This window comes from Bos javanicus, chromosome 11 (assembly GCF_032452875.1).
Source record: "Bos javanicus breed banteng chromosome 11, ARS-OSU_banteng_1.0, whole genome shotgun sequence".
Taxonomy (NCBI): domain Eukaryota; kingdom Metazoa; phylum Chordata; class Mammalia; order Artiodactyla; family Bovidae; genus Bos; species Bos javanicus.
The window spans coordinates 21179062-21200632 of NC_083878.1; the positions used below are offsets into that span (position 1 = coordinate 21179062).

At 43.9% G+C, this 21571-nt stretch overlaps 1 protein-coding gene across 2 annotated transcripts in view; it reads left to right on the forward strand.

The window, feature by feature from the left end:
• GALM (galactose mutarotase) overlaps positions 1 to 21002 on the forward strand; it is a 54829-nt gene extending 33827 nt beyond the window's left edge. Inside the window, exons 5-8 of one of the 2 annotated variants that reach the window (XM_061432126.1) lie at positions 3126 to 3167; positions 17404 to 17545; positions 19019 to 19193; positions 19823 to 21002. In XM_061432126.1, the coding sequence (XP_061288110.1) occupies positions 3126 to 3167; positions 17404 to 17545; positions 19019 to 19193; positions 19823 to 19900 (437 nt within the window). In that variant the 3' untranslated portion in view covers positions 19901 to 21002. The remainder of the gene's footprint in view (positions 1 to 3125; positions 3168 to 17403; positions 17546 to 19018; positions 19194 to 19822) is intronic. The other variant, XM_061432127.1, reaches the window with a different exon arrangement.
• Positions 21003 to 21571: the final 569 nt, after the last annotated feature.

A 21571-nucleotide genomic window follows, 5' to 3' on the forward strand; every position in this document is an offset into this window, starting at 1 on the left:
GGGAGTGGGGGTGGACTGTTAAGTCAAAAGCTACAGAGACAGTTGGGCAGGGTGGAGGCTAGGGTGAGGCAATTTTATGGTGCAAAATGTAAGGCAGCACTCATTCTCAGGGCCATGAAGGTGCAGGGTCAGCACCCAAGAATGAGTGTCTCCTTAAGTTTTGAACCCTGGGTCCCTGATTGCATCACCCTGGTCCCAGCCTGGTATTTGAATATAGTCACCATGGGCATTCTGTGCCATCCTAAGGAGCTAGGATTTTATCTTTCAATCCTGGAAGACTTTGAAGCATTTAAGTCAGGGGATGGACCTAGCAAGACTGGCATTTTACAAATATCACCCCAGCCACTGTCAGGGGTGGGGCTTGACTAGAGACAGAGTCTGATGAAGAGTCTATTTCAGTAGACCAAGCAAGAAATAAGGATGACCGCAACAAGTCAGATGGAAGAAGTGTAGTCTTACAATATTTAAGAGGTAAAACTTAGGAAGCCTGAATGACATGTAGTAAATGAGGAAGCAGGAAGGCTATAGGATGGCGTCTGGGTTTCTAGGGCAGCTCCCGGGCAGCAGAAATGGAGATATTAAGAGATATTAAGTAGCACAGGATAGAGGAGGAGGAGCTGGCACAGGGCTGGAATGAAGAAGGGGAAGGGCTGGGGGAACTGTGGATTTGGTCTCAGGGATATTTGAGGTTAAGATGCCTGGGGGGCAACCAGGTGGGGATGTCCAGCAAGGAGTTGGACGAATGGATACATTACGAGAGAAATGAGAGCAGGAATGTAATTCAGCATGTGTTTTGTAGATTAAGCCATACGGATTTCCCAGGGAGGAACCATAGACTGAGATGGTCAAGGGGTCTGAGGGCTGAACCCAGGGGAACTGGAGGCCACCACCAAACTTATTTAAAGTGCAAGAAAGACTCACACTAATGGCACTGAGAAGATGGTCAGAGGAAGAAGGCGAAAAAAAGAGAAAAGGTATCCATCTGTCTTGGACTGACCAGCCACATCAGTTTCCAGAGAACTGGGAACCTGGGCAGCATGCCTGGGCTGTAGTGGCTGTCACTGCTGCCCCTTTCTCAGATGTGAGGAGAGAAGCCAGACTGACAACTGGTGAGTAACTGGGAATGAGATGAGAGGGTCAGGGAATGTAGGCCAGCGAGTGGTTCCCAGCTAAGGCAATGTCTAGATATGGCATCTCGGGACCGCCCTAGAGATTCTCATTCATTTGCTCAAATGTAGAGCTGTAAATGCTGCCTAAGTGAGCTCAGGAAGCCCCTGGTGTTGAATCTGCGTTCAAACAACTTGAAAAGAGGGAAGAGGGTGCTTCCCTAAGATGGAAATGCAGGATCAAGGAAGAGGAGGGTTTTGGTGGGAGAGGAGCAGAGCTGACTGAAGAGAAGTGAAATGTTTGCAAGTGCTGCTGAGAATCCAGGAGAGGACAGAGACTGTGAAATTGTGGTGGCCGCAGTTGGTTCTGGGGGTTCTCTCCATTTCTCTCGGTAGCTGGAGTCAGAAGCAGAGAAAGTGGACTGTGGGATGATCCCTCGGTGCATTTTGTCAGGAAGGAGGAGCAGGAGGAGGGGACAGGGCGTAAGGCTGGACAGCGAGGGTGTTACTGACCAAGTGGCTCAGGTCATAGACAGTGGGCCCGGGCAGGTGACAAAGGATGTGAGCGCCCTGACGGACACCCTGAAGACCAGGGGAACATGGCGGTGCTCAGGAGGAGAGCGGGTCTAGCAGGAAGGCAGTGGGTGAACTTCAGCACAAATCCCGGATACCATCTGGGTGGAAGTCTGGGGTGGAAAAATCCTCTGCATGAACAGGCCTCGCATGGGCCCATCTGTGGAGTGTAAAATTGCCTTCTCACCTGAAAAACGTCATGTGATGGTGTTCGGCATTTTCTGCTTCAGATGGCATGGAATATCCAGAAGTAGTGCGCTCCCCCACTGTAAGTCAAGATCAAAAAGTTCTCAGTGGGGAAAAAAGAAAAAAACAGCAGTAGAATAAAGCTGTAAACTCAAAGCAATGGCAAAGGAAAGAGGAAAAAACCTGCAGCAGAGACAAGCTTTGAGGTTGTGTGATCTATGAAAATTAATAGAAATGTTACCTTAAAAAAAAAATCCCAAGGTGCTTTGACTTGCCAACCACTGGAATGAAGTCCAAATTCACTCCGAGGCTGTTACTTTTAATTATCATTCTCTTTGTGTCATTTCCTAAAATAATAACGGGCATTCTAGAGATGATTTTGTCAAGATGGCTTAATTAGGTGTCAGATGAGTAACTGTGCCCACAGGCCCCATTACAGCTGGCTTCCTTATGCAGATTTGACTGACTGTTCTGAACCCGACGGAAGACACAGACATCACTGGAGCAGCTTGGGCTGGAAGGCACAGCTGGGCCATCCCCATGGAGATCAGACTCCAGGTCTTCCTCCGGCCCCACCTTTTTTTTCTTTTTCTTTTGGAGACGAAAGCACAGCACACGTGAGCCCGGGTCTGTCTTAGATGGTTTCCACATCACTGTCTTTCACCTTTAAAGTGCACACGAGTCGCCTGGTGGACTTGGCAATGACTCTGACTTGGTGTGGGTGGAGCCTGTTTCTAACAAGCACCAGGCGATGCCTGCGCGGATGCTCCCTGGTCCATGCTTTGAGTAGCTGTTGAAAAGGCTCTACACCACTCTGTGTAACCTCCTGTAACTTTTGTTGCTTTCCTCACTTTGGGCATCTTTTTCTGCCCATTGACTCCTCTCCTTAACAATCCTGAGTCCTCCTGCTACCCCTTAGCTACCTCTATACCCCACTCTGCTCCAGGACTTCCCACGTCAATGCTTTTTTTTTTTTTTAATTTATTTTTGGCTGCGCTGGGTCTTCATTGCTGCCCGCAGGCTCTCTCTAGTTGTGGTGAGCAGGGCCTACCTCTAGTTGCGATGCATGGTGCCTTCTTCTGTTGAGGGGCATGGGCTCTAGAGCACGCAGGCTTCAGTAGTTCTGGTGTGTGGGCTTTGCTGCCCTGCAGCATGTGGAATCTTCCTGGACCAGGGGTCCCGCATTGCAGGGTGAATTCTCAACCACTGGACCACCAGGGAAGACCCTGGGCCTCTCTTACAAAAATCTTTTCTTTGTAGCTCATTCTGGAAAGAACTGCTCTCCGTCAATGGCTTCCTTAGGTAAGACAAGCTGAGATTTTTATTTAAAAAAAGAGGAAAGAGTTAACCAGAAATCACAGGGAGCCCCCGAAGGGAACAACTTTCTGCATTGTGTTTGTCTCATGGGCCATTGTACCTATAGCCCTGGAATGTCTCAGCTGGACAGGACCTTATCTTCTCCAACCACCACTCACCTGTCGAGTATTTGAATCTCAGAACCATAGGTTTTGCTGACACTGGGCAGGATGCTCACTGCCCATCCTGGACCAGCATGTCAGAAAGGCCTTCCTGATATTGAGCTGAAATCTGTCTACCTAGCGCTGACCCCCACCTGGCTTAGTCCTGGGCCTTGGGTCCCTAAAGAGCAGCCTCGTAACTTTAGCAGGCAGCTGTCCTGTCACCTCAAAGTCATTTCTTCTTGAGGCAGAACATCCTCAGGTCATCCTGTGATGCCTCTGCTGCAAATAGTAACAAGAACTGTCAACAACCTCATTACAGTCTTTACGTAACTTCCATTGAACTGACTGCCAACCACATCCTTAAAGTCATTTTCACACCTACTGTGGCTTAGCTACATCTCTTCTTGGTTGATAGTTCAGTCGCTAAGTCGTGTCCGACTCTTTGCAACCCAATGGACTGTAGCCCGCCAGGCTTCTCTGTCAATGGGATTCCCCAGGCAAGAATACTGGAGTGGGTTGCTGTTTCCTTCTCCAGGGGATCTTCACGACCCAGGGATCAAACCCATGTCTCCTGCATCACAAGCAGATTCTTTACTGCTGAGCTACCAGGGCAGCCCACATCTCTCCCTTAGTTGGTAATAATTGTACTAACTAGATTTAAGCTTTATGAGAGTTACTATAATACGATGGTTAAGAACCACCTGCTCTGGAACCGTACTGCCTGGCTATGAAGCACTGTACAAAGAACCATCTACATGTTACCTGTTACCATCACAACCATCATCACATCACTGTGCTGAGCACTTTCCCTGTATTAACTGTTCTTAATCCTCATAACAACTTCATGAGGGAGGGGCCACAGTGTCCCAGTTTCACTAGTGAGGAAATAGAACTTCAGATTGTTTTGTACCTAGGATTAAGAGTTGTAATCTAAATCTAGGTGGTATCCTTTGGTTTGGGTTTTTATTTTTCAGACACATGCAGGACTCACACATCTGTTCTTGTCCATAAATTTCATCCTGTCATCAGTGCTTTACCCCCCACTTTATACTTTCTTTTGGATTCCTGGTTCTGTTATCCCAAGCATATCTGCCTTCCAGCTTCATGCTCTCTGTCATCGTTTGAGAAAAACCTCCTGTATCTTCATCTAGATTAGCCACAGATCAGAGGCTGTTTGATGACTCCCTGCAGATTCTGCTCACTGAAGCCCGGATGCTTCATCCCTCCAAGCTCCCTGAGCCACAGGCCATGTGACCCAATTTGAGAAGCCAGTGGTTTATATTTGAATGCAACTGCATTTGGTTCCTGGGGAGCGTACTTCCTCTTTCCTTTTATGTCTCCATTCTAGAATTCTTCCCAGGACAGAGAACTGCTCCCACATTTGTAGCATGTGAGGTTATCCTTGTGGGCAGGGACAGGTGCAAAGACAAGTAGAACTCCGGGTATGTAGGGCACTCTGTTGCAGAGAAGATAATGACCACCTCTTGCAGGTAGTGAGACTGGAGCGGCTGGCCCTGTGTTTCAAGGCTGCCTGCCTCGCTCCACTAGTACAAACACAGAACTGTGTTCAAACTAAGCCAAAGGAGGCTGAGCAGCTATAATGGAACCAACATTTCTGTGTCAGGGGAGCTTGGGGCAGCAGATTCAGGATGAGGGAGACAGGCGTGTGCCTTGAAGCTTAGATGGTATATTTGTGTGGGGTGATTTGTGAGAAGGTGAAGCACTGATGGAGATCAGAGGGGCTAAATCCCCCACATAAAGCCATTTCTTGTCACAGCCACTGGGTCACCTGACCAGAAAGACTGGACTGGTTTCTCCCCTCTCCTTCACAGGTTCTGTTCTCTGACCTAGGCTGTTAACATAATTTGGCTCTCTGTGTTTAGTGACTATGTTTTCCATGGTGTAAGGACATCAGCCCACCTGTCCCTGCTGATCTTTTTGGGTTCCTGTGAACCATGACTGTGGAAGCCTTGTGACTCTTGGGGGAGAGCAGAAGGCCAGGGTTTTCCTGTGAGCCTGGGCTTCCTGGTCCCCCTTTGTAGTTGGAGCTTCTGAAGCAGCAAAACAAACATGCAGGAAAATTCTTCTGCCCCAATGTGTTCACCTTTTGAAATCCTCAAGCAAACCCCAAACACTGTATCTCTGTGTGGTCAGGTAGAAGGGCTGTCCCTCTCATGCCAGAGTAGTTATGTGCCAAAGTCCAGTGGATGCAGGAGGGTTTGGGAAGGTAGTCTTGACCTTCCTTTCAAGACCACCTTCCCAAACCCTCCTGGATCAATGTCCTCTGACCCTGGAAATGCACCTGCTCCTGGGCAGTAGGTCCCCCACCATGGGGCTGAAACGTACGGGGCAGGCAAAGGAGCCCCAGCCAGAGAAATGGACTCAATTCACTGGCCTTAGTGAATTGAGTCCTTGGTATGACCATGAATGGCTATTTAAAAGGGCTGATTTTGACTCATCACAATCAGAAAAACACAGTAGTTAACACAGACTCAAACCTTGACTGCTTAGGCTTCAGTTCTCACCAGCTCTGTGATGCTGAACAATGTATTTTACCTCTGCGGGCCTTATGTGTAAAGTGGAGGTAATAACTGGACCTACCTCATTGGTTGTGAAGATTTAATGAGGTAATATGTGTGAAGTGCATAGAACAGTTCCTGGAATTTAGTTAAGAGCTTAGTAAGTATTAGCTATTATTATGACCACCATCCAGAGAAGGCAATGGCACCCCACTCCAGTACTCTTGCCTAGGAAATCCCATGGACGGAGGAGCCTGGTACGCTACAGTCCATGGGGTCGTGAAGAGTCGGACACGACTGAGCGACTTCACTTTCAGTTTTCATTTTCATGCACTGGAGAAGGAAATGACAACCCACTCCAGTATTCTTGCCTGGAGAATCCCAGGGATGGGAGCCTGGTGGGCTGCCGTCTATGGGGTCGCACAGAGTCCGACATGACTGGCGTGACTTAGCAGCAGCAGCAGCATGACCACCACCATCATCATCATTGTCACCATTTACTGTGTGTTTAATATGTACCAGACACTGAGCTAAGCATATATACATACCTTAGCTCATTGAATTACCCTTTGAAATAGGCGTTATGCTTCAGTTAAGCCTCATTTGGAAAAAATGGGCATTTGGAGAGGTCAGGTAACCTGCACAAAGTTAAACAGGTAAGTCATTGGTGGAGTCAACGTTTCTAGCAAGTTTCCCTAACTCCAAAGTCTATGCTGTTATTACCCTTGGCTACGGTCCCTGATAGCAACTATATTACTATTCCACCATTTTTTATAGCAAAGAAAGCTGGGATTTAAATCCAGGACTTTCTGACTCTAAAATCCATTCTGACATCTATTGAGTTTTCCCAGCAAGTGAACAGGATGCTCCTGAAGCCGGTAATAATAATTGGTGATGATGACTTCTGATATATCCTGTGACCAAGAGGACAGTTTGCTTAATTAGCTGTCATGGGGGCAATTTGCACTTTCTCAGATACATTATTTTCCTGCAGTTTCTCTGTGCTGTTGACTCGCTCAGATTAAGGCTAGCTTCTGTGTCCTTTCACATACTAGCTGTCCACGCTGCAAGAATATGGAGGAGTCATAAGCAGTCTGGAAGGAGGCCTGGTGTATTGCACAAGGCCTTTACGACGCTGCTACAGGAATCTGCCAGGAGACACTCAGGCTGCGTTTCTTGACTAAACACCTCAGGTTATGGGACTGCAACATTCCAAAGGTGCATTTTAGCGTCAGAGGGCAGCTTGTTTTGTGACAAGTAGTGGGATAGGCAGAAAATACTCACCAGGCTATATAGATCAGAGATTCTTAACCAGGCATGTATCACTGGACTTTGGAAGTTTTAGGAACATTGTGTGTGTGTGTGTGTGTGTGTGTGTGCATTTTCTTGCAGAGAGAGCCCATAACTTTTAGAATATTCTCAAAGGAGCCCATGATTCAGAGACACTTAAAAAACCATTGTTTCAGACTAAAAAATCACTAAGAGAGAAAGTTTCAAAAAAGAGAAATCTTTTTTAATGAAAATGTCAGTGCTCTTTGGAGGAAGTAGTGTACTTTTCCTGTAGTATTAATAACTTAAAGACCATAATGAATAATTGTTCTGTTCTCTGTATTTCTGGAGTGTGTATGTGTGACAGACAGAGAGAGCACTGACTATATGCCAGGTGCTGGCCAAGAGGCACAAACCCCTTCATAGCATTCCCTCAGTTAAACGCCCCCTGCCAGCCAGTGTTAGGGCTCTGTGCTTTCACTGCCGAGGGCGTGGGTTTGATCCCTGACTGGGGAACTGAGATCCTGCAATCTGCATGGTTCAGACAAAAACAAACAAAAAGAAGAACAAAAAAATCACAGTATCTGTATTTGGTAGATAACACTATTAGCTCCAATTTTATAAGTGGGAAAATTGAATTTTACAGAGGCAAAGAAATTTATGAAGGTCAGTTGGTAAGTCTGTCTAAATCCTAAGACATCTTACATAGATAGATTCATAAGTCAATGTATAGGACAAATCATAGAAAATAATTTTTGAATAACATACTTAATTTTTTTTTACTCTTTATTTTTCAAAGGAGAAAAAATTATTAGAGAAAATTTCTTCCCACCTACCCTCCCCCCGCAAATTTTTCTAGAATGTCTATGCCAGATTTTCTTTTCTGTCTTCTCAAAATGGTTTTTAATTGTTATTATAAACAGGAGTTCCTTGTGCTGAGGACTGTCTGGAGGGATTCTGGTTTTCATTGTGCACTTATGTCACTGGGTTGTGTGAGATAAGCTAGAAAGGGGACCTGCCAAAAAGGAGAGAGCTAAAAAATGAATAAACATGAAGACCCAGTGACTCCTGCAGTGACCATCTGTTTATCTTCTCAGAGTCAGGCACTAGGGCCACCAGGTAGCAAAAAGAGTTATTTCAGATAATGGGAAGTTAAAAGCATGGAATTAAAATTCACCCCAGGTGAATTTTCTCAGTCAGGTACTGAGAAGAGCGTCCAGATGTTACGCAGAACATCATTTCAGTAGTCAGCGTTCAGCCAGGAGCTCATGAGGACTAATTTACCTTCTGCTCTGTTTCTTAAGACTTTTGCCCAAAAAATTGTCAGAGCCAGGAGCCCATAGGATATGTATAACATAACTGTCTTGCCTTCACCCCAAATATGGACAACAAGAGTCCATTCCTGTGACAGATTTAATGCCTTGTGACAGAGATCTGCAATGTTAGAGAATCTTGTTTCCAGTAATCAGATATACATCATCTTCTTGCAAGATTGAGGAGCGGTAGTTGCCAGAGTGACACTCGCGTGACCACTCTTGTCCTTCACAGGTGATGGTAGTCCTATGCCTTTGTCAAGTTAGCCAGTTCCAACTTACCTTTCAGGATCAGCCTTGGGACACATCTTTGGAAAACCTCTCCTGACCTCGCTGGCTGCACTAGCTGCTGCCGCTTCCTGCTCCATCAGGGTCCTCTGAACACCATACTCACTGCATCTGTCATACTCTCCTGTGAGTTTTTATTTTATCGTCCATCTCTTTCACCAGATTCTAAGTCCCATGAGGTCAGTTGTGGTTTTGTTTTAGTTTAATTAATTCATTAATTTGGCTGCCTTGGGTCTTAGTTGAAGCACTCGAGATGTTCATTGGGTCATGCGAGATCTTCTGTGGCTCTCAGACTCTGGCTGTGGCATGTGGGTTCAGTGGTTTCAGCGTGCAGACTTAGTTGCTCCGCAGCATCTGGGATCTTAGTTCCCTAACCAGGGATCGAACCCACACATTATGAGGTAGATTCTTAACCACTGGACCACCAGGGAAGACCCCCTGAGGTCAGATTAATGCCTGGTACATAAAAGATACTCAAAAAAGAGTGAGCTAACAAATTTATATTTGTTTCTTCCCTATGCAAAAGTAATTGCAAGGGTTAGTGTTCTTAAGGCAGAATCATCTAAAGGGACTTCTGACTATGTAAAAATAGCAAGGAGGGATAAATTCACTTCCTGTCAGGACTTGTCAAGTGCCAAGAGGTGAAAACATCCCAAGGCGGTACACTAGTTATCTATTGCTCTATAACACTTTATGATCTCTCACTGCGGTCAGGAATTTAGACAGGGCATATCTTGTCTCTGCATATTGATGTCTAGGACCTCTGTTGGAAGATGAGAGAGCCAGGATGGGAATCATCAGAAGGCTCATTCACTTGCCTGTCTGGCAGTTGATGCTGACTGTTGGTTGGAGGCTGTCAGCCAAAATACCGCTTTTGACATGGCTTTTCGATGCAACTTGAGTTTCTTAAAACTTGGCAGCCAGGCTCAAGAGCAGATGTTCTGAGGCAGACAGGACCAAGCCAAAGCCACTCTGTATTTAGAACCTGGCCTTAGAAATCACATAGCACCACTTGTGCCACGTTCTATTGGTTAAGGCAGTTACAAAGGTCCGTCCAGGCTTAAGGGAGGAAACAAGACTCCACCTCTCGGTGAAGGAGTGTCAGCATCACATTGTAAGTAGAGCCTGTGGGATGGATCTATCCTGGAGTGGCCATCTTTGAAAAATGCAGTATGCCACAGGCAGTCATGGGGAAAAGGCCAAGTTCCTCTAAGAATCCCTCATTTGAGAGAAGAGATATGAATCAAGGCAGATGAGTTTCATGAAGGGTGACTTTTTCCTTTACTTCCAGAGAGCCGGCAATTATAACTCTATCAGGAATGCAGATAGAGGAAGATTTAAGGCCTTGTGACAGAGATCTGGAATGTTAGAGAGTCCTGTTTCCACTGCTCAGGTCCACATTATCTTCTTGCAAGAATAAGGCAGCTGTAGCTGCTACAGTGACACCCCCATGAGCTCTCTTTGTTGAGCTACTCCATAGACTCGACCTTATTCCTGGCTCACTGTCACTCCAACAACACTCTTGTCATAATTCTTAATTATTTTATTATCCGTATTGATGATACCATGACCTTTCAGCTTCTTGACATCTTCTTGCAATGATCTTGTCCTCCAAGCTTTGCAGCTACTCACTCCTGTGGTCTGTGGGTCATACCCCCGACTTTGTTACTACCTCTTATCGCTGCCTTCTATTATCATAATGTAAGATGTCTGTTTCAGCTTCAATAATTCTTCAGTGCTACAAGAACCTGTAGCACTGATCCCACCACCCTGTCACTGTTCCTCACCTCCTTCCCTACTAAGATCAAAAGTCCATTATTCGGATCACCCCTTTTCATATGCTCTCAATGCCCTTCCCCTCTCTTTGTGTTCTTGTGTTCTCCTAACAAAGCCCAACCCTGACTAGTCCTACCCCTCCATGCTCTCTACCGTTGCCACCAAAAAGCTACTGTCTCACTCAGAATTCATGACAGCAACCTCAAGTGGGTCCTTAGTTGGGCTTGCAATCAGACTTTCCCTGAAATGGGGAAACAGAAGTACTGCCTCAGGCCACTCCCCTGTCCCAGAGCTATAACGCCGTATCTTTGGGTCAGAGCCCGGCATCTGCCAGGCATTGCTGCTCAGACCTTAGCACACATCCAGCCTTATTCAGGATGGTAAGAAATCCTTATCAGAAAGCAGCTTCTTGGGGACTTTGCTGGTGGTCCAGTGGTTAAGATCTCATGCTTCAAATGCAGGGCACGCAGGTGCAGTCCCTGGTTGGGGCCCTAAGATCCGACATGCCTTTGGAGTGTGGCCCAAAGAAAAAGAAAACAGCTTCTCTCTGCTGACACCATAGCTTTCTGGTGGCTTCAAAACCGAAGTCTGGTGATGTGACATCCTCTCTGAAGGCACCCTTTTCATTTCCGCTTCATTTTATGTACACTCAGCGTTGCTGAGAGAGCTATTTTCATATCTCCTTCTACTCTTAGCACCAGAGCAGGAACTCACGTATGCGGATAAACAGAAATTAAAACAACTGCACATTCATTTTCCAAATTCTTAGAAAAAGCAAGAGTATTTGGGGATTAAGGGTGGGAGGGGCTGCAGCCAAGTCCATCCAAGGGGAGGTGAAAAGTGCCTGAGTAGCGGCCTGGAGACTCTGACACGATGGAGACGCGTCACCTTGGGCAGGTCCCTTTAGCTGTCTGGGTCCCAACCTCATCTGCAAAGCGAGGGGACTAGATGAGGTAATTCCTAAGGTTCTTTCTAAATCTTTCATTCTGACTTTGTCACAGGATGCTACAACATTCACAGTTGCCCGTTTTTTTATCTGTTTACTTGATTCATTCATCAGGTTTTCAATCAAGTAAAGACTCTGCTTAATGCTCAGAAGATACAAAAATCAGTAGGACACATACAGTCCCTGCTCTTTAGGGGCTCACATTCCCTATAGATATATAGCTTGATATAATCCTAGAGTTATGCCTTAATGTGATGAATGTTTGGGGGAAAGTATGTTCAAAGTAGGATGAACAAAGTCAAAAAGGGGGTTAGTTCTAGCTGTGGATGATATATTCCCTCACAGAGGAAATAGCATTGGAGAATAAGCATTCTTAAATACCCTAGTGGACTTTGCCAGAATGGTGTGGGGGGCCAGAAAGCTCATTCCAGTTATAAGAAAGAGTCCAAAGACATAGTGAGTCTGGGAGACAAATACAAAAGTTTTCATATGCCTGACCACCAAGCACATGAGGGAGTGTGTCAGGGCATAAGGCTGGGAAAGATTCGATTAGAACCTTCTCTTTTTCTTCTTATTTAGCAAAAATCTCATTTTAGGATTATCCCCATTGTCTGATTTTTGAGTCAGGACTTCTCTGCTGTTCTTGAATTCTTACCCTCTCTAAGCTCTGCTTGTGTTATATATATATGTATTTCCTGAAATTTGGCCCATTTATTTATGCCATCTTCCTGAAAATGTTCAGGCATATCATTTATCAAATATTTCCATGTAATGTGGAGGGCAACAAATAATAGCAGCTTTGTTTTACAGAGAGAAAAACTAAAGTAAACACTGATTTGTAGATTGCACAACATCAGGTTAATAGACATGAAAGGTGCCCTGGGGTGCTTCCTTCATGAAAATTCCATGACTTTCTTTTTTCTTTAAACTCAAGAAAAGTAAATAATCTTGACTGACCCAGGCAATCGTATTAGGACTATCTTAAAAGGGTTAGATTTTGAGTCAAATATGGCTTTAAGAAAGCACTAAATATTGTGAGCACCATTTAAAGTTAGGAAAGAAAGCAAAACATAAATGATCACTTGGAATATGTGTTGGTAAGATTAAAATCTTGTTGAACCCATGAAAACAGCTGCTTTTTTCCAGTCTAACTGTTGTCTTTTTTAAAGTTTGTGCGGGAGATGGTTGGTCACCCAGACTTCAGAGGACAGTCGTTACAGCCCGGTGGGGTCACTACCACCCAGGATTTGATGTTAGAGATCCGACAAGTTCAGCCCTCAGAACTGCTCAGGGTTTAGAGGACTTGACTGAACTCCGTGTGGATGTCTGTACAGTAAGCTCTTTATATTGTGTCTCTAGCACCATCTACTGGGAAAAGAAGTGCCATTATTAGAATTACATTAGAAAGTGTCAGAAACCCAACTCAGGAAGCAGAGGAGAAAAGGGGAGGAAGGAGTTCAGAAGATTCTAAGAAACGGAGAATTGAATATATTATATTGAAGTTTCTTGTATACAGATGTAACCACTAAAACAAAAATACAAAGTTTCTAAATTATTAGGAACACACAAACACAGACCATATTGTAAAAGATTTTTTTTTTTAAAAAGCAACTAGAATTCATAAACACGCACCATAAAATACAGTGACAAACAAAGAACACTTATAATATACATATGTCTTCTTAATGCATGCGTGCTAAGTTGCTTTAGTCGTGTCCAGGTCTTTGTGACCCTATGGACTGTAGCCCTACCAGGCTCCTCAGTCCATGGAATTCTCCAGGCAAGAATATTGGAGTAAGTTGCCATGCCTTCCTCCAGGGGATCTTACGTCCAATCCAAGTCGCTTATGTCTCTTATGTCTCCTGCATTGTCAGACAGCTTCTCTACCACCAGTGCCATCCAGGAAGTCCGTGCTGTCTTAATAGCCCCTATTAAACAGTCTCAGATTAAATCACACAAAAAAACCCAACAGAATGCCATGTAAACTTGGTTTGAAAGGTTCAAAATATGAGCACTCGAAAGCAAACCAAGCAAGTGAAAGCCCAAGTAGCAGAGGGTCTCAATCTGAATATCAGAAAAGACTGATTTCAGGACAGAAAGCATTCGATTACATGAAGGAAGACACTTGGAAATGATAAAGGATGCAGTTCACAATGAAAGTTCACCCCAAAATGACTGTATCTAAGATCATGAAGAAAACCTCTAGCAGTTTCACAAAATACAATGCAGCCAATATTGACTTAGAAATGTTTTAACTCTTAATAATTCTTGGATCAAAAGAGAAGTCAAGGGACTTCTCCACACTTCAAATTCAAGAGCTGCGGGTTAGATCCCTGGTCAGGTAACTAAGATCCCATGTGCCAAGTGGTGTGGCGAAAAAAAAGAAAGGAAATAAAAAAAAAATTTTTTTTTAAGGAAGCCAAACCCCAGAACTAGGGATATCAGAAAAATAATTATGTATAATGGAAATGTATACATAATATATAGGACTATATAGTAAATAAATAGTATAATATAAAATTATCTATAATGAAAATGCCTACATGTGCTATAATTAAAGTAATAGAAAATTTTAGCACTACTTATATGTTAATTAAAACTTGTGAAATTAAATGAATTATGCATCTAATACAAGATATTTGAAAACAATTAAAAAATAAATCCAAGAGAGCAAAAGAAAAATTAACAAAAATAAAAGAAATTATAATTTTGAAAAGAATCAGAAAAGGTAGTACATAAATCCAAGAGCCACTTCACTGAGGGGGAAAATAACCCCCAAAATAAATATAACAGTAGATAACCTATTCAGTCCACAGAATTAGATATGAGCAGAGGCAAATAATGACAGATGGATGGAACCGAAAGGATCATAAATTATTTCTTTCCTCAACTCTTCACAAGTCAACATGAGAGTAATATAGATGAAATGGATAATTTTCTAGGAAAATATATAAATTTGTGATTGTGAGCCCCAAAAGAAATTTTAAATCGATTATCAGAGAAAGATGGAGAAAACTACAAGTGCAGTGGAGTTGTCTAATGAAATACGGACGTACGTTCAGCAACAACCTCCAAGATAAATTGAGTGAAAAGTTCGGGGTGGAAACAGGCTGTGTTTTATGGATATGCACTTAGATGCTTGGGTATTCTTGTAGCATCTCTAGAAGGTACGTGAGAAACAAGTGACAGTGGTTGCTTCTGTTGAAAGAAGCTGGGTCTGTGGGGAACGGAAAATAGGGAACTTCTTTGCACTACAGGGTATTACTTTGTGCCTTTTACATCTGTCATCTTTTAAACTGATTACATGTGTAAATATTACCTACTCAAGAATTTTTTTTGGAAAAGTAGAACCAAGACAAAGGAAATAAATGCTTTTAAAGGCTGTTTTCAAGAATACTGCTTAACTTTTCCTAAAGCTGACTCTGGTAAGAGAAAGATTCTCTTGGTTGAACATGGACCCGAGACTCCGGAATGGTCTTGGCCAGGCCTCCCTGTCTCTCTCAGGTGCTTTGGACGCCAGGCCCCCTTGCAGCTCTGTGTGAACTCAAAGACCCTATTCCTCACACATCAGGAAGAATACATTTCTGAGCAGAAGCTCTGAGTTAAAAAAAGAAAACCCTCTTTTCACCCAAAGGCAGGACATCCCTGTTACTTGGTATTTAGGAACTCACAAAAGCGGAACCAAATGCTTTAAATGGCTAAAAGTCAGTTCTCTTTTTACCTATTTCATTTTTTTTAATGGTAAGATACAAGTTCCTAATTTTTCTTAGCCTCTAAGATTCTAGCTCCACTTTGCATGGTATGTCTCTCAAAAAACAGACGAAACCAAGTTCCTAAAACATCTCCATCTGACCACATGAAAAGAAAAATGACTCACATCCTGAAAGAATATGTTAGACATCTAAAGTCTGTACTTACCTATAAAATATATTATAAAGTTCTGGGACAATACAAAACTTTTAAAAGGACTAAACTGTATCATTGTGTAAGGCTCTATCCCTTTCCGCTTTCCCTCTCAAGAAAGATTGGCCAGATTGCTTGGCCTGCTGCAGAGGAACCTAGGATTCCTTGTATTTGGGGAAAGAGCCTAGGGTCAGGGGCTTCTCACTGCTGAGCCATACTTCTAGGGTAAGACGGCAAAGACCTCTGCTGTTATCTGTTCCCAGGGTTTTCTAGCTGAGCTGCTCAGAGCCTGTACTGGCTTCACTCTAGCTTATATATATTTGTATTTGTAAATTTTTATTTACTTATTTTTGGTTGTGCTGGGTCTTCGTTGCTGCACACAGGCTTTCTCTAGTTGTGGCCTTGCATTGGCAGGTGGATTCTTAACCACTGGACCACCAGGGAAGTCCCTATATATATATATATATATATATATATATATGTATGTATTTTATGTTGTGTACAGTTGACCTTTGAACAATGAAGAGGTTAGGGGCACTAACCCTCCATGCAGTCGAAAATCCACCTATCACTTAACAGTTGGCCTTCCAAATCCAAGTATTCGACCAGTCAAGGACATTGTGGTACTGTAATATTACTGAAAAAAATCCACATATAAGTCAACAAAAAACATTTCAAACCCATGTTTTTCAAGGGTCAACTATATATTTATTTTACATCTGTGTGTGTTTATTGAACTCCCCTCTGAATATTAACAATAAATTCTGCAGGAATGGGGTAGGGGTTGAAAGTCAGTGATTTAGTCCAATTTATTCATTGCACTGATGAAAAACCCCAGGCCCAGAGAAGTGATTTCAGCTAATTTGGCTTAATCTCTTTCCTTATCTGAGGCAGGTTCTACCCTACTACTACTACTATTACTACTACTGCTTTTGCTGCTATTACTGATATGATAAACACACACAAATCACCTTGTACTTAAGCCGTTTTTCTCCATATCAGTTATTCTTCAAACTTCTTCACCCATTCAGCCTACTATGACCTCACCTAAAGTCTCAGCTCAACTGCTAAACTTTTATCCATGAAATCTCCCCAGTCTGCCACATCTAAGCCAACCCATTCACACCGCCTGTCTTCCTTCTTATAGCTGTGCCTCTGCTGGAACACTCTACACACTATGGTTATGAACTGCTTATATGTCCATTTCCTCCTTCAGGCTGCAAGCAGCTTAAAAAATATGTTCCATGTCTCATCTACGTGGCATCTCTGCCCATTAGAGTGCCTGGCATACAGTAGGTGTTGAATAAGTGTTGATCAATCAAAAGAGTGACTGAGTGAATGACACCTAGTCCACTGCTTTGGCTTTGACACATTCCAGGAACATGCCTATGGGGGGAAGTTTCCCGCACATTCCCTGAGCTTTCTTAATGGAGCTAACTTCAAAATATTTGTGTACCTTGTTTGATGGCTTGGCCTAACATCTAAAGAACAGACCTGGAAGTTGGGGAAAGAATGAAAGTAATAAAGCAAAATGGCACAATATTCAGAAGAATGTAAAATCCATGTTACAGTCTTTTGGCAAACCCTGTCTAGAGGATTGTCTATTGAGAACTTCACTCTTTCCCTTGGATCTCTAGAAAATTCACCCACAAGATAATTCTGATTCCTCTTTTTATCCTTGAAGCCCAGACTTCTCCTTAGTGGTTTTAGTAGAGCAGAAGATATGAGCCCTGGGGTATCTCAGAACTAAAGCAAGAAATGTCAACAAGGTAACTGACTCAACAGTTAGGACAGCCTTTATCCACCTTATCCTTTAATGAAAATTAAGTGCTTCCTTGATTTTTGTACTTTTTTCCACACTTGAATGATTCTGAATTTTATCGTCTTGCAGTCAGTAACACCTTACAATTAAGGAAATCTAATAATTTATTCTTCTTAAGATCTGACTCCCACCTCCTTTACAAATTGAAATTAAGGCTGGGAGGGTAGAACCAGTAGGGTCTTCAGGGTATAAAGATTTTATTCAGGCATTTATCACTCTTTTTTTCTGCTTCTTCCCACCAGGAGAAATTGCTTCAGTGCAAGGAACGGCATTTGACCTGAGGAAGCCAGTGGAGCTTGGAAAACACCTGCAGGAGTTCCACGTGAATGGCTTTGACCACAATTTCTGTCTGAAGGGATCTAAAGAAAAGCGTTTCTGTGCACGGTAGGTACTTTTCATTTGCTGCCTCTGTTGGGAAGAGATCCCAACTCCTATTCGAGGAGCTTTTCCTCTGGCCCTATTAATGCCAGTTACTATGCTGCAGGGGACTGTCTCCCACAACTCAAGTGTCTTTTCAAAGCTCCTGTTCCACGGGTGACTTCATCCCCACCCTTCATCTGCCTTTATCCCTGCCTGGCATTCTGTCTCTTTGTCTCTTCTCTCCCCATCTCTGCCCCATCTCTCAGGCCTTTTTTTTCCCACTAGAAGTGCCAGTTTCTCCTGACTAAAGTCACCTCTGCTTTCCTTGAACTTCCAGAGTCCTTTGTCCTTTCTTGACTCATGATGTATGCTCTGCTTCCTTGCATGGAAGGCTGGAGGTTACGTTTCCCCTATAGCGCTCACCACCTCCAGCCTGTCTGATAGGCATCTGTGTCCACACTCTCCTTCTCACTAAATTCCGAGTACTTCACATCATCTCATCCTTGTGAATCCCTCCCTCTACCTTGACACCTAACACCATGCTTGGCACTAGCACATAATCAATATGTTTGTAGAACGGACGGACCTTAAATAAAGCAGAGAAAATGACTGAAGCTCTAATAGCAACAGAAAGAACTTCAAAAGCCTTCTCTCCCTCACAGCCCCAGCACCAACCCCAGGCGTGTTCCTCTAGCTCCTGCCCACTCTCCTCTGTGCCTCCTATTCACATCCCTCTCCAGACGGCCTCCACCTGAGGAGACCTCTCGCCACTCCTGCCTTCTCTGGCTGTTCAGTCCCTGGCCTTTCTCTTTCTAAACATCTTTCCCTGAACCTCATTGTGGGATGTTTTACCTTGGTAAGGCTATGAGAGACCTAGCCTTATGTATATCCCTTTGACCCCAAATATAAGACCAAGTAGGTACTCTCTCCTCTGTAGAGGCTTTTCTTTTTTTAAAAAAAGGGAACAGTCTAGCAGCCTATTCTGGGGGGATAGCTGACTAAGGAGCCCCCTGCCTGCTCTAGCCCCAGGGCGGCAGGTAGTTTAACTTAGAAAAGCATCTCTTCTCTTTCAAAAGACATAATTGGTTGTCTTGTCAGACCAAGCAGAGAGCTCCAACTCCTTATGGGAAATTATTCCAGTCTCCCCCCAGAGCCCTAAAACTGCCTCTGTCCAGCCTGGCTCCCCTGACACACACAAACATATCTGACTAGGGTGAGTCGCTTTTGCCTTCCCCAGGGAAGCCAACCTCAGAGTGGGAAGGTGCTACGGCGAATCCTCAAAACCACCTACTTAAAAAAAGAAAGCAAACCACCTACTTACACCTCCCCTGAGAGGCTGCGAGAATCTCCTACCATGCTGTTCTCATCTTTGTCTCTTCCATATCCTGCCTGGCTGTGTGGCTGGGTCTGACTCCTATCTCAAAGCTGCTTCCCAGCTTCTCCCTGTCTGCTTTTTCACCCTGGACCTCCGTATACGTGCTCTGGCTTTATCTCTAGGGTCCATCATGCTGGAAGCGGGCGGGTACTGGAAGTGTACACCACCCAACCTGGGGTCCAGTTTTACACGGGCAACTTCCTGGATGGCACGCTGAAGGGCAAGAGTGGAGCAGCCTACCCCAAGCACTCCGGATTCTGCCTTGAGACTCAGAGCTGGCCTGATGCAGTCAATCAGGTAAGTCCACAAGCCAGCTTGTTAGAGTGGTGGTATGTCCGAGGTCATACCAGATGACAGAGATCACAACACTCAAATCAGATCTGTATGATTCAAAAGTCTGTGTGTTCTCTTCTCCAAGTCAAGATAAACATAGGAAATTCTTAGCCATGTTACTAACATGGCATTCATATGTTAAAAAAAAACTGTATTTTGTACCTTCAAAGCCTTTATTCAGTTTAACCTTTCTCCTTATGAATATTTACTCATTTTATACAACCACACTGTTAAGATGATCCTCCAAATCTTTTCATCCTTTCGCTTCCTCCTTTCTTTTCCAGCTATTGCCTAGAGTAATGCTCCTCAAAGTTCAAGCCCATAATAAGACACTTGCAGCCTGCACCAGAATGTAAATCAACCCCTCTTCTTTCATTAAGAAAGTCTTGCTGTGACAAAGTGTGTTTCGTGATGTGGTTGATTTTTATCCTGGTTCGAGTTCATCTAATTGCAAACCAATAATAAATGGTTCTTACCCTGGCAACTGGTTCACATTAGAACTGGTCTGGAGACCAGTCCAGAAGCCATCCTGAGTGGTTAAGGGTGCAACCTGGGTTGGCAAGGTGTAACCTGTATTGTTTTCCTCTTCACAGCCTCACTTTCCGCCTGTGTTGCTGAAGCCTGGTGAGGAGTATGACCACACCACTTGGTTCAAGTTTTCTGTGGCCTAAGGAAATGTAAAGATATGTCCTGCTCCAAGGTCAGGCTGGGAGCCCCTTTAGCAGCCTGACTCTCCTATAAAGAGATGAGTTGAAGATTTAGAGGCTTTCAAAGTGATCCTGTGATTTAAAATCATACAAATGGTAGCAGTCAGGGTAGTCAGGTCTGAATATTGATTTCCTTCCCAAAGACTGGCTCCAGGCCAGCTCTCCTCTCTGTGAAGTGAAGGGGACTCAACCACCAATGTCACCCATCATCTCAGCCTTGATCCTAGCCCAGAAGTGGCACCTGGGCTCCATGTGTTGGCTCCATCTGTCCATTCTGCCCCTTTCTTTTCTACTTTCCACCCTTTCTTTCTTTAATCCTACTCAATCCTTTTTTTCCCCCTCCTTCTCTAGCTCACATCACCTTGCCCTATGCATCCTATGGAGTTTTCAGGTCGCTTAGCTCATTCAGCCTGCTGGCAGAGGGAGCCTGTCTGCCTCAATAAGGCAACAGATGATGGAGACATGAGTCAGCTGAAGCTTACAGGGGATAAATGACTCACCTAAAGACACTGAACTAGGAAAAATTTTAACCAAGACTCTAAGTCGGGTTATTTGCATGAAAAACGTGCAAATTCAAGTCCCCTTCTTTGCCTCCACTCCAGTCTTCAGGAGCATCCCTAGCATCAACTGATGGGCACAGAGGAGTCTAACCCTTACTGTTAGCTAGCCTTTCTTCCCAAATTCACTTTTATAAAAAGAAGCGCGAGTCTGTTTGAGCTTTACAGGTAATGTGATTTAAGGTGCAAGATCAAAATGTCCAGAAAGAATCTGTAAATTTGATTCTCTGCCTTCACAGTTAACTGAGAAGGCCAGTTCAGCCAAGGCATAGGAGGGAAGTCACTGGAGACAGGAGCTATGTTAGTGTGAGGAGAGGGCCTTAACTGAGAGAAATACAAATTGCACTGGAGAGCACATGTGTTATGTAGACCAGCCTGGGCTTCCCACCTTTCCTAATTGAATCGTCAGTGATGGGTTTGGGTTGGTGGCTTTTAAAGAAATGTATCTTATACTATTATACACTAATAATCAGTTTAAATAAAATCAAAATCTGCACCTTCAAAAAAAACTCCGTTTCTTCATTCTGTCAGGTGTGAACCTTTGGGAAATGGATCAAATATAAACCGTGTGTTCTGGACTCTACTATGCTCTCCAGTCCCGGCCCTAGCTGGGAATACCATCTAACCAGCAGCCTGTGGAGCTTCCTCTATACTTCCCTTTCTCTTTGTTGTTCAGTTGCTGAGTTTGACTCTCTGGGCCCATGGACTGTAGCACACCAAGCTACAGTATCCTCTCTAAGAGTACAGTATCCTCTACTATCTCCTGGAGTTTGCTCAAATTCATGTCCATTGAGTCGGTGATGCTATCTAATCATCTCATTCTCTGCCACCCCTTGAAAATACGGTTTATTTTTTAATTCACTTTGACATGAATTTTCTGAGCACTTTACAGTTCTCTCCTGGGTCTTTTAAGCTGTTCAAGAGGTGATGTCCAAGATGTAGTATGTTCCTTAGGAACATCACAAATCTCTTTGGGGAAAACAAGACTAACAGGAACAACTAGATGATGTAGAATTGCACCATGACAGAGCTGGGAGCCCTGACCACTGACTTTGCTCCTGGCTTTTACTACATGGGC